Here is a 13,583-nt window from a genome sequence, read left to right as displayed (position 1 = left end):
CCCCCCCCCCCCCCCCGGATATTACGTGTCCTTGGGTTTGTGAAAGGCGCCATAGAAGTCAAAGTTAATATTATTATTATTATTGTTATTAACGTGTTGTTTTTTGAGCTTTTGAATTGAGCGTGCACATAATAGGACTCCATAACACCAAGCGGCACTCATTTTTATTGTTCCCCAATACATGAAAATTGGAAATGACCTAACATCTCTCTAGACCTAGTGAACACAGAGAACGCTGTCATCACTCATTGTTTTCATCAGAGATTGTCAAAAGTATTCAAGAAGGATATGCTGAATAGAAGAAAATACAATGGCTTGCAATAAAAGATACCAACGTTGTCAGCTCCGGTTTTCTAGTGCACTGACTTGATTGTCAAGGGACAGCACTCCACCAATCAGATTGGTCATTGAGTCCAACGACCCACTGGCCAATTCAAGTCAAATTGGCCAAAATGGAGGCCAACGGCTCCTCCGATAAAACCTTGGAATTTGGTGCTATTTATCTAAAATCTACAAAATGGGCAACTAAAATAAACATGCCCTGGCTATTAACAAGCTGGGCAAGCCAATCCCCGTTTTGCGTTGCATTAAATTAAATTAAACGGGTAAATTGTTTAGGCTAAGCCCCGAACCGCCTCAAGTCCTAGAAACACCCCTGGCTGTGACGTTGTACAGCGTTTATCTGTGTTTTTAACCTCCAACGTCTCCTTCCAGGCAGCACTGCCTGGAAGGCTCTGTGATTAGGCTATGGTTATGGTTATGTTTGGGTTAAAATGCAACGCCCAGAACTTTTTTTTTTTTTTTCAAAAGAAACGTTTGGGGTGGAGCCACCAACAGGTCGGTTTCCCCATTGGTCCACCTAGTGTCCTGTTGGGGCAAATCATCTCTGGTGGCGTGGTTAAAAACAGGAAAAAGAGAGGGAGGGGGTTTAAAAAGAAAGGTTTACAGTGGATAGATAAAATTGATAAGAAATACCAAGGGGCAATTGGCTATAGGTGATTGATAAGAGACAATAAACGATGGACTGATCACAACCTTGTTTAATAAAGTAATAGACTGGGTAACTGATATTAGGATAAAAGGAAATCTGGAGAGTCTTATTCTGGGACAGTCTCAGACAAAACACAAATGCTAACAAAGATGGTTGTTTAAAATGTATACTGTGTATCCTGAACCGCTTCAGTCACGCTGTTAACACTGCTGCCTAATAGAGTTTAACTTTCACCCTTCCAATATCTCCATGGACATTTCACTAAACATAAACATTGGCATGGTAACGATTTCTACCAATCAAAAATGTTGCTGTCAGGCTTAGGATTGTGGGTAGTATAGTATGTCTTCTCAAGAAATAAAATGCGTATTAAACATGTTTATTTTAAAACAAGGTGGATTTCATGCAAACTTTTAGCTTTTACAGGAGCAGAAACTTAATAATAATCACCTGAAATCCTCATGAAGGGGATTTTTCCTTCCGGAACCACACTGTTGAAAGATGTTTCCTGTTGAAATCCTCCTCAGAGGAAAACGTTTCTTACAATAGAAAAGATAATTGTGATGATTCAAGTTCAATCTAATAATAATAATTATAATAATAATAATAATAATGTAAACTTTATTAATCAGACAAGGGGGAATTACAATTTACGCTCTGTTGTTCTTACACACAGGCCTGAATTACACACACATGCTCAGTACCTATACATGCACTAAATGGAGAGATGTCAAAGTGGGGGGGGGCTACTCATGGAAAGGTGCCCCGAGCAGTTGAGGGTTTGGTGCCTTGCTCAAGAGCATCTTGGCAGTGCCCAGGAGGGGGAACTGGCACCTTTCCAGCTACCAGTCCACCACCATACTTTGGTCCATATGGGGTCTTGAACCAGCAACCCTCCAGTTCCCAACCCAACTCCCTACTGAGCTACTGCCCCCCCCTCCCAAGGTAAGAGAAGGATTTAATTTCTTTGAAGTCTGGCTGAAGTTACACACCAGGGACTTTAAGGAGTATTTTTGGTTTGGGAACGTAAATGAAATAGTAGATATATCTGCTCTATAGCTGTCCTTCTATATCTGACTCACCATAAGGTGGAGCAGCAGCCTGTAAAAACATCAGCAAGATAAAATTCTTGTCAACTTAAATCCGGAATCGTGTTTGACTTGTAGACAACTGGGCTAATGTATTTTTCTCCCCTCAGCTCGTGTGAAGCTGTGTAAACTTAGACCGCCACAAGACTGGAAAGAGAGGGAGGAGAGGAAAACAAGGGGAAAGACTTGTGTGTGTGTCTGTGTGTGTGTGTGTCTGGAAGTGGAACTGGGCAGCAGGGAGGAGGAATGTGAAACATTTCTGATGCCGGTCCAGTGGCTGTTTACACGGTAGTCAGACTGTGACATCAGAGTCCAGACTTTATAAATGTCAGCAGGCGCAAGAATGATCAGTTAGAGAACTGCGTCACACAGGTCAGTGAGAGAGACGGAGCTCCATCAGCAACGAACACAAGCCCCCATGGATCAACTGCTGTGTGACTGTGTGATAGCTCTGGCTGGACTGCTGTGTGTGACTACACAGGTGAGGCCTGGTCCTGCTTCCTTACAGTTAGTGTGTGTGTGTACGTGTGTGTGTGTGTGTGTGTCTGTGTGTCTGAGTGTGTGTGTGTCCACAGATATGAAAGATGTGGGATTTTTCTAGGCTCACATAATTGCTACAAGATTGATTCATATTGAACATTTCTGGACGGGAAATCACTGACATAATCATTCATCCATACATTATTGTAGTTATTTTATTTGTTTTATGTGTAGAGGAACATCTAATTGTCTAAGCTGTTTTGAAATGAAGAAAATAGGAATGATAGTTATCCTGTCTGGACAATTCTAACTTGTTAAGTGTAACTTTTTAATACCTGTGCATTATCATCCTGACAATGTGATTAGTTTAGTCAGTTAGTGTTAGTGTTTGGCCTATCAAATGTCAGAAAATTGTGAAACATTCCCATCACAGTTTACTACACCCCATCACAAAACCAACAAGATATTCCAATTTATGATCCCACTAGACAAATTCTCCCATTTGAGAAGGGAAGTAGATAACTGTTGGCATTTGTGCTTGAAAACTAAATCAAAAGAATGAGAAGTATCAAAATTGTTGACAAGTAATTTTCTGTAACTAATTATTTCAGCCCTAAAGATACACACATGAACTTGTCGACTGGACTCCATAACAGCAGATTGTTTGCATGTAGATTTTTCTCTTCCACATTATCATCCTGCTCTCTTGTTTAAAGCTGATTAACAATAAAGATATAATCTGTAATGCTCTTGCTGTGTGTTTGTAAAATTACAATACAGCAGCGTTGTTGTTGAGTCTGAATTCGGTCTGTATTTCTATACAGCGTCAGGAAGCTAGAAAACCTGCTCTGGTTAGGTGAAACTGGGCTTATCCAGATCTCACCTGTGTTTTGGCTCCACCTGAGACATGTAATTGGAAACAGAGGTTTGGCCTGCCTGATTGTGTTGGATACCAGTGGCAGTTTCTAAGAATACCAATAATATTTTCCTTATTCATGAGGTTAAGGATTCAACTGATGTCTATGAGAATTGGTATGGTGCTGACAATGATGTTCTCTGTTCCCATGTGTGTTGTCCCTGCAGGTGTTCTGCCAGCTGTGTGACAGGCCCTGCCTTTGCCCCACTTCTGTGCCCCGGTGTCCCTCAGGAGTCCCACTGGTGTTGGATGGCTGCCGCTGCTGCCAGGTGTGTGCCCGCCAGCGGGCCGAGCCCTGCACCGAGATGTTTCCCTGCGACAGCCAGAGAGGACTGCAGTGCGACTACAGCGCCAGCTTCCCCGGAGACCCCGGGGAGTGTGTCAGTGAGTGCCTCTTCTAACAAGCGAACAACCCGGGGCCATGTTTGCGTGGGTAGGAAAGAGTGAAGCGGACACACAGGGAGGTGGTGACAGAGCCTCAGTCAGTCTGCACGAGAGTGACAAATAGACACGTGATGTTTTGATTGTGCTTAGCCGAGCTCAGGGACGGCCAGAACTCCAAAACCTTTCAACTTCTATTTCCTGGACTGCTGTTGACACATTTGCTCTAATGATTTTGCAATGAGCAGCATGATAGCTTGCAGAGACAACACTTACAAATTGAAGAACAGACTTGACAGTTACTCAGTGGAGAGGCCTGGGTTCCCATAAAACTACACAACCATTGGCAGGGACAGCAGCTCCTGTGTCCTCACCTCTCTTTCATTAATTTCCCTCTGCTGTGTCCCCCTGCATCCATCCACCTCCCCCTCTCCCTTCACCTAATTTAACCCTTTCACTTCCTGATTAAGTTTCCCGCATCAGTCCCAGGTGCAGGTGTGGTGGAGAAAGTTAAGACGCCATCTGTGCTGTGTGTGTCCTTACAGGTCAGGAGGATCTGCGCTGCGAAGTCAACGGCATAACTTACCGTGACGGACAGTCCTTTCAGCCCTCCTGTGACACTCACTGCCACTGCAGAGGCGGAGGGGTGAGCTGTGTGCCAGCCTGTCCTCTAAATGTCCGTCTTCCCACTCCGGACTGTCCCAACCCACAACACATCCGGCTACCAGGGAAATGCTGCAAGGAATGGGTGTGTGAAAACCTGGAGAACACAGTCATTCAGGACGCCATCACAGGTAAACTCTACAGGTGGAGGCTGGACTTATGAGGGTTAAATTAACCCTTAAAGGAGGAGGAACACAGACATCCTCCAGTAGATTTCCTACTAGCAGCAGTGTACAGAAAAAGCTTCACAGTACATACATGTAACTCTCATGTCCGTATAGTACATATGAAGCTACATAAAGCAACAGATTAGCATAGCTTAGCATACTTAGTGTGGACTGTCCATCTTTTAACTGGTTTGTTTAAACTGTACAAAACCCAAAAGTAAGCAACAAAACTATTTGCTTCCCCGTGTTTCCAGTCTTTCAGCTAAGCTAAGCTAACCGTCTCTTGGCTGTAGCTTCATATTTAATAAGCAGACATAAGAATGGTAGGGATCTTCTTGCCGAAGTTTCTCCAAGAAAGCAAATGAATGCGTTTCCGAAAATGTCAGACCATTTCTTTTAATTTCATCAGGACATCAGAGCTGGGTATTTACAAGATATTTTCCAGAGTCAGATGTTTTTCCATATACAATTTCACTATATTTCTCAGCTGCAGAGTCATTGATGATCAGCCCAGATGGCAACATTATCTTTCCATCACTTTAATGAGGTTTGTCACTGGTGGTCATGTCTGGAAGTTTTTACTGGAGCAGTTGTGCATTAAACTGGGGAGTGTCCGGCCAGTGGAAAACTCCCAAAGTCCAAATATATAACTTGCTTTGGAAAAGTCAAAGCATTTTCTCCCTCAGCTTCCTAGTTTCATAATAACGACAGCAGCTGTGTAACAATTAAACATGAAGCCACATAGAGACTATTGCTCCATTAAAAGGGTAGTGTGTGTATGTGAGAGGGAGTGTTAGGGAAATTATGCCACTCTAAAAACATCTGGAATTCCAAAACATTGTCAGAGTCAAACCACCTTACGAGTGCAGCAATAGAACATTTTGTTCTTGGATACAAAACCTGCAATGTCATGGCCGAAGATCAGCTGATTATTATGACTTCTACATGTTTGTCTTGGGGGAAACACATTCTTTGTTATGTTCACAAAAATCCAAAGCATTGGATTGGTTTTGAATTGGACATTTTGACTGATTAGACATTAAAGTTACTGGAAGTGAGTCACTGAGGTGAATGAGTTCGATCAACATCTAGTTTAGTTTAGAGTCAAGGTTCTCCAACTGTGAGGCTCCAGAACTTGCCTGGAAATCATCACGTTTTTAAGTTTTCTTCAGGTTCAAAGTAATCCAGTGTCTGGACTAGAGACTGCTAGATACCAATTTTTGCTTCCCGATACCGATTCCGATACTTGACCTTAAGTATCGTCCGATACCAAGTACCAACCCGATATCAGTGGGTCATATGTTGTATTATGATTTAACAGCTGTATACTACTAGCCCTGTATGGTATACTGTATGGATGTGATATGATTGCTATCATATCCTGAATCATGTTAAACCTTTTGTGAAACACGAACAAACACAAAAAATGAACGCCACAGAACGTTCTTTTATCATCCAGTTCGACACTCAGTTCTAATAGAAAAAGTAGTAGGAACTGCTTTTAAGTAGATTTTCTTCTGGGCTAAATAAGGCGCCATCTGGGGGGCAGTAGCTCAGTTCGTAGCAAGTTGGGTTGGGAACCGGATGGTCGTTGGCTCAAGTCCCCATACTGACCAAAGTTTGGTGGTGGACTGGTAGCTGGAGAGGTGCCAGTTCAACTCCTGGGCACTGCTAAGATGCTCTTGAGCAAGGCACCAAACCCCCAACTTCTTGGAGTGCCTTTGCATGGACAGCCCCCCCCCTCCCCCACCTCTGACATTTCTCCATTAGTGCATGAAAAGGTACTGAGCATGTGGATGTAGTTCAGGCCCCTTGTGGGACTAATAAAATATACATTATTTTTATCTGATTGATGCATAAACTCCAGTATTTTCTGTTACTGGTACAAGTATTTTAGACAGTAGAGGCTTTTCCAATACTGTAATATGTATCAGGACATCTCCGGTCTGGATATGCATGAACACATTCCAAACAGGAACTGGTAATACTACTTTTGTTAAAATGTGAACAAATACAGGCATAAAACCTGCCATTGTACATGCTACAACTTGAAATGTGATGTGATCTGAATTTGCTTCTTTGTTTGATTGGGTTTCTTTAGCCATGAGACACGGCAGGTTGCCAGCTCTCCCATTGGATCACCCTTTAAACAAACTGGTCCCACCCGCCTCCACCTGTACAGCACAGAGCACCCAGTGGAGCGCCTGTTCCCAGAGCTGCGGAGCTGGGGTCTCCACGCGGGTTTCTAACCAGAACCCAGCCTGCAAACTGCAAATGGAAACTCGACTTTGTAAAGTGCGGCCTTGCAATGCGGTTCGGCCAGTCCCAAGGAAACCCATGGTGAGCTTTTGTTGCAGCCGGTATGTTCTGTGTCTATGCAATTATGTTCCATTGATGGTTTAAAGAGTTTCTGGCCGTGTCCAAGTGACTAATGTAAACAAGAATCTATGAAATCGGGGCTCCTGGGTAGCTCACCTGGTAGAGCATGCGCCCCTATGTAGAGGTTTACTCCTTGACGCAGGTCGGGGTTGAACCCATCTTAATCTAAGCTGTCCTATACAAAAAAAGATTAAATTGCCCAAAAAAATAACCTTTCAAAAACATAATCTTTGAAACTGGTGCAGCATTGAGCAAAATGCTGTAACCGACACCATGGACCGGACTGTGATGCAATCCTATAGCACAAATGTGTATCATCAATCTAGTCCGTCCCCTAAAAGTGCTTTTTTTGTCTGACAACATTATGAAAAGGATTCCTACTTTTTTGTTAAGAGTACGAAACCTTTTTGTTTAAAGAGAATCGCCAAACCAACCATACTCCATTTATTCCTGATAGAGCTGTCTGGGCAGTTTCATGTTAAACAAAAAGGATCTTACTCTTTAACAAAAAGGTCCATCTCTGTATTGATTCTTTCATATTATTGTCAAACACTTAGAACAGTAATAAGAGCATGTCTGTGATAAAACAAGGAGTTTTTGTGGCATTGAATTCAATTCAATTAAATTGCCCTATGCAGTAACTTACAGTAGTCACTTACAGTGGGCACAAAAACGTAGAAAAATTCAAAAAAGTCCAGATAAAAAACACATACAAACACCCTTGAAATTATAATTCCACCCAAATCACAAAATGATGATTCTGGTTTTATGTGCTGAGTTTGGAGACGATTAAAGCTGGAACTATTTTTTTGTGTGAAACAAATAGCTAAAAATCAAAAATGTTCTTCATGGCTAATTACAACAAAAGTGTGAGCGCATGCTTCTTGTGAATAGGGTGAACTTATATTTCTCCAATGCAGAGATGCTGTGCACAAAGGTACCATTACCCTGTGAAGTTTTGTTGTTAAGATTTTGTACATTTGTGTTGCTTTCCTAGTGGGGACGGGAGGGGCGGTGCAGGGCTAGCTACACGTCACCAGGGCCCATCCGGCTGGTTCACCAGGGCTGTTACAGCACCCGGGCCTACCTGCTGCGGTACTGCGGACAGTGCACTGACTCCCGCTGCTGCACGCCTTATCAGAGCACCACGGCGGAGGTGACCTTCCGCTGCCCCACAGGCAGACTGCTGCAGCGAGCTGTGATGATGATCCACTCGTGTGTTTGTCACCACAACTGCCCCTACTCTCCTTACAGTAACCCTGCTCTGTGGGGATACAGGCCCTGATGACCCCAAACAGTAAGACTTCACTGATTCGTATCGCACAGGCTCCCTCTGATCAATGTGCCTTGGGAGACAAAACGATAAATGTTGATAAAAACTGTCACTGATTTGGGATGAACGTTGATCTTCACACATGTAAAATCTCAAACTGCACTTATTCGAAACTCCTTTATACCACACATTTTGAAGCCATTATACTGGTGGCTTTGACCCTATTTGAAATTATTTGGCAAATGTAGAAAAAGTAATTTACAGTATTTAGCACTTTTCAACACAGACGTTGCTTTAGAGTAACAAGAAAAAGGGGAAGAGAGGAGACAGAAAAGACAGAGAAGACACTATAAAAAACAAGGAGAAATAAGTGTATAACCCCTAAAAGAAAAAGGTACAATCAACAAGATGTTTTTAAGAAAGATGTGCACTGATTTCCCCTCTGAGACTTTCCCTCCTAGAGGTCAGAGGCCACAGCAAACCCTGTATCAATCATCTAATGCCAGTTGCATGCAAAAAGTGGCATTTTTAAATCAATCCTCAAAATGATAGGGAGCCAAGAGAGTCACCAACCCTGGTGTCATGTGTGGTTTATAATTAGTTTTTGTTAAAAGTATTTGCAACAATTATCTGTTGCAAAAGAGAAAATATGCTGAGGCTCCTTAACAAAACTACCCAGTAGTTGATGCCGGATACAATCAAATCATGGTTGACTTTTTCCAACTCTTTTGGCTCATTCGGAGCTCACAATTTAGGTTGAGATCATCAACAAAACATTTTTTTTATGCTGGGTTAAAAAGAAATCTAGGCAGGTGGGCCTAGTAAATTTGTGTAATTCTGCATTACTGTATTTGGGCAAAGAAAATCATTTCTTGTAAATCAAATACAGTTTTTTCCCCCTAAAAGACCAACGTTATGACTTGAGGACTGTTGGCCATAATGTTAATTTGGTCATAAAGAAATATTTACACTGCTTACCAGCAACATATGTTTTAAGAGCAAATTTGAATGTCTTAAAAATGTGTTTGTGTGGTAGAAGGTTCTCCCACAGAATGACTCCAACCTTTGTGTTGACAGATAGTTTTCTGACGTGATGCAGTGCAACTCTTATGTTTTATGTGTGTGTTTGTAGTTTTGCGACATTGCACTTATTTCTTTATTTTCTGTTTTGTTGTAAATAATTCTGGGTGGAATTCTCTTATGTATACTGAAATATGTCTCAATACCTTACATACATCTTGCATTTTTTTACTCTTAATAATTTTTGTTTTGTATTTTTTTCATATGTTAGCGTTCACAGATTGATGTAGTCATGCTGTACATACTAGAGCTGTTCCCAACATTTCACTTAATTCATCATCAACTACTGTGCAGTGCGCTTCTTCCTTTTGTAAATGAGCTGTTATATGTTATGCTTATATAAATGCACAGCACCACAGTAGTCATTTTTTTTTGTATACCATAACACAAATTAAGCCAAATGAATGGCAGGTATTACTATTAATGGCCTTTTTTGTTTTTGATGTCTGTACAGTTCTGAACATAAGCATGCACTGTCCCTCAGTCACTCCAGATGAGACATCCTGACATCTTGTGGACAAAATAATCTACTGCTGGCTGGGGATGAGGGCATTGCAATAGCTTTATTTCTTTCAAAGGATTTTTTTTTTTAGAAAAAGAAATTACAAGATGATCATAATTAACGGTCCCTGTAAAATTACCGATAACGTACGCTACCAAGATACCATCAGCTCACTGTTCAGCATCAGCAGAAAGTATCTTACCACAGGATGTGGCAAACCTTACAGTTTCTGTTTTTACCAGAAACAAATCTGACACCATCTGACACCACGTCTTAAGGCTTCATGGCACAGAAACATAATCACATTAGAAATGGTGCTAGTTAGAGCTAAACATTCAGTTTCTACTTCTCACAAGGTTTTATCTGAGGCTTTAGAAAAGGAGAGAAAATCTACATGTAGGACAGCACAAGCACATATTAACCTGTAATTGGAGTGTGTGCTGTTATAGCCTGGCATAGAACAGGAAGCTGTCTATGTAACACAGACGCTTTGATTCACTTTTCATTCATTCTATCTAACACCCAGCAAGAGAAGGAACTTTACTTACTGTCCAGAAGAAAATGGCAAACACATCTTGTCAAGCTATCCAGTTTGACTTTACAAGGAGATTCCTGCCTCCTGTATTCATCTTGGTCTTCATCATCGGTCTGCTGGCTAATGGATGGGGATTAAAGTCTTTGCTGCAGAAATGGAAGAAATTGGGGATCGTTAATGTATTTGTTCTCAACCTCGGACTTGCTGATATTTTGTACCTGCTCACGCTCCCCTTTTTGTTGGTGTACTACTATATGGAGAGCAAGTGGATCTTTGGAGACACATTCTGCAAGATAACACGATTCTGCTTCAACTTGAATTTATATGGCAGCATCGGGTTCCTAACGTGTATAAGTGTGTACAGGTACCTGGCTATTGTCCATCCAATGAGAGTGATGGGAAGAATAACTGTCACTCACTCTGTGGGGATCTCAGCCGCGGTTTGGTTTTTAGTCTCCGTTCAAAGTCTCCCAGACATGTTCTACAGCAAAACAGTTGGAAACAACACTGAGAAATGCTTTGATACGACCTCTAACATCTATGTGGATGATTACCTGAAATACAGCCTTGGATGGACATTCACTGGGTTTTGTATCCCATTGCTCATCACACTGGGCTGCTATGGACATGTGATTGTCGTTCTCTGTCGCACAAATGCAACTGACAAGGAACTGAAACAGAGATGCTTGAAGTTGTTGTTCATCGTGATTCTTCTCTTCTCTGTTTGTTACATCCCTTATCATGTACTGAAGATCCTCAACCTCTGGTCAAGAGTTCTGCAAAAACAGAAGATATGCCGTGAGTGGTCTAATGGAGTCTACGTTGCTCATCAGATAAGTCGTGGCCTTGTGTGTCTGAACAGTGCTCTCAACCCTCTGGTTTACCTTCATGGTATTGAAGATATTAATGCTAAGCTCAGACAGTTGCTCCAACAAGCTCGTAAAGCTGTCACGCGTCTCACCCCTAGTCAAGTTCCACTGGTCGAATTGTCTAATATGTGAATGAAATTTAATTATTGTATTGCATCATCTTGTTCTGGGCCAAGTTTTTATCTATTTGATGGTCATTTTGCTATTAACACGCTCAAAAAGGCACAAATTTAAAAAAGGAAATTCATGTATTATTATTATTATTATTTGAAAATGCCACTGTTCACTTTCAGAAAGGTTTGCTGAGAGAACAGGACCATGTTGTGCGATCTAGGGCTCAGTGCTATGCATTCTCACTTTGGACTGAAACAGGAAGTGCATTGTGAATGTGTGAATATAAATAGTGTGAAAATAAACCGGATGCAAACTGTACGAGCTTCACTGCCTGCAACTGCACACCAAAGGTAGCAAAGGAAGAATAACGGCAGGTTCGTGAGTCTATAATAGTATGATCAAGCATAATGGGAAAACAGCACAGATGAACAGCATATTTGTGCAAAATCCCTCCAACTTTAGTGATCTTACTTTGTGGAAATGGCATTGGGTTGAGGAAAACAATATTGTACAACAAATTCAATGATGGAAAAGATAAGATACCATAAACAAGAGATAGACCAAATGTATCAAGACAAAGAGTCTACAGCCATCCTGTTTCATCTCTGTCAAGCTGCACTTAGGCCCAGCTGTGCTTTGAGCTAAATGCTCACACATCTTAGTTTAGTTTTACCACAGACTGCATCTGAGGATGCCAGGGATGTCATCCTCAATTTGGTCATAAACCAAAGTGACCAAATAAAAGATTCATCCTGATAATGGCACAAGATGACAAGTGTATCGGTGTGGTATCTTCCAATGAACCCGCATGTGACAGGATGGGGAGCCCAATCCGTACAGCTTGTTGAATCTAATGTTTTCTGATCTAATTAGGCCACAAAGAACTGATCGGTCTTATTTCACAAGGAGCGGGTAGACACTCCAGATACTCAAATAAATGTGAACAAGCACTGAAAAAGTGAGTTTTTCATGAGATATAAATGGACTGTATTTAGGTTTTTTCTAGTCTTAATGACTACTCAAATCACTTTAATATAGTACAGGAATTGTTCACCAATCACTCACTGTGTACAAGGCGCCACCATCTGACATCTAAAGACAATCATCACATCTTAAATTAAAAACAGTCATAATATGTAAAGACTGGGGATCTTGCAGGGTCACACATTGCAAGACAATTAGATTAGTTTTGAAAGATTCATCCATGCAAGCTAGCTACTGCTAGCGTCAGCTGGTCACTTGAAGGTGCAATATGTAACATATTTACTTTCCTGACAACAGTTCTAACGCCAGTATTTTCTCCTTGTCAAATTTCCATTCCGTGATACTCGGCCGGCCTCGAGACACAATTTCAGACAGGCTTCTCAGAGGTTAATGATCATGCTTTATTATGCCTCAATGAATAACTAATGTAATAATATAAAATCTGTAACAACCTGAAACCAAATAATAGCTCTCTTTTAAAAGAAATAAACAAATATGAAATAATGTATAGGACCTATTCTGTGTCAGATGCAACTAAATATCTCTTAAAACATTTTTAATGTAATAACAAAATGTTTTTCCTTGTCCATGTGAGCTTTGAGATCTCCATCACCTGTATTAGACACTGAAACATGTATGCTAGCATAAGATATAATAAAATATAATATATATAAGGCAGCCTCTCTGGCAATACGTCACGCAACAAAGTACCATAGTGTTGTGTGCAAAGAGACAGTTAATTTAAGTAAGCGCTTAATGCTAATGAGCTCGTGAAAATGTGAAAACCAGACATTTTCTCTTTTGTTTTTTAGAATTTTTTTGGGCTTTTCCGCCTTTAAAGGACAAGACAGCTAGGTGAGAAAGGAGGGAGACATACAGGAATTGGTCACAGGTCGGACTCAAGCCATGGACCTCTGCGTGGAGGCATAAGCCTCTCAGTATATGTGCGCCTGCTCTAACACTGAACCTACCCGGCCACAAAAAAAAATACGGACAATTTCATGAATTTATAAACCCCCCGATTTAAAAAGTGGACATGTCTGGTCAAAAGAGGATTTTGGTCACCCTAAGCTAAGCGTTAGCTTCAGGCTTATTTATCACAGTTACAATTTAAACATTTGTGTACTCACATCAAATGATGGAGCTAGAGAACAAGAGTTG

General features: G+C 41.2%; 2 protein-coding genes across 2 annotated transcripts; both read left to right on the top strand.

Moving 5' to 3' along the window:
- The first annotated feature begins 2,056 nt into the window (after positions 1-2,056).
- On the top strand, positions 2,057-9,990 carry ccn5 (cellular communication network factor 5). Its single transcript, XM_034876256.1, has 5 exons — positions 2,057-2,560; positions 3,643-3,859; positions 4,402-4,650; positions 6,788-7,026; positions 8,063-9,990. Exons 1-5 carry the CDS (start codon positions 2,498-2,500, stop codon positions 8,348-8,350), a joined length of 1,056 nt encoding a protein of 351 aa, XP_034732147.1. The 5' UTR covers positions 2,057-2,497; the 3' UTR covers positions 8,351-9,990.
- A 229-nt stretch (positions 9,991-10,219) lies between these two features.
- Positions 10,220-11,736, top strand: LOC117947381 (P2Y purinoceptor 1-like). Its single transcript, XM_034876258.1, has one exon. It carries the CDS (start codon positions 10,482-10,484, stop codon positions 11,454-11,456), a length of 975 nt encoding a protein of 324 aa, XP_034732149.1. The 5' UTR covers positions 10,220-10,481; the 3' UTR covers positions 11,457-11,736.
- The last annotated feature ends 1,847 nt before the right edge of the window (positions 11,737-13,583 follow it).

Source organism: Etheostoma cragini, chromosome 7 (genome assembly GCF_013103735.1).
Source record: "Etheostoma cragini isolate CJK2018 chromosome 7, CSU_Ecrag_1.0, whole genome shotgun sequence".
Taxonomy (NCBI): Eukaryota; Metazoa; Chordata; class Actinopteri; order Perciformes; family Percidae; genus Etheostoma; species Etheostoma cragini.
This window is presented reverse-complemented; position numbering and strand designations above follow the sequence as displayed.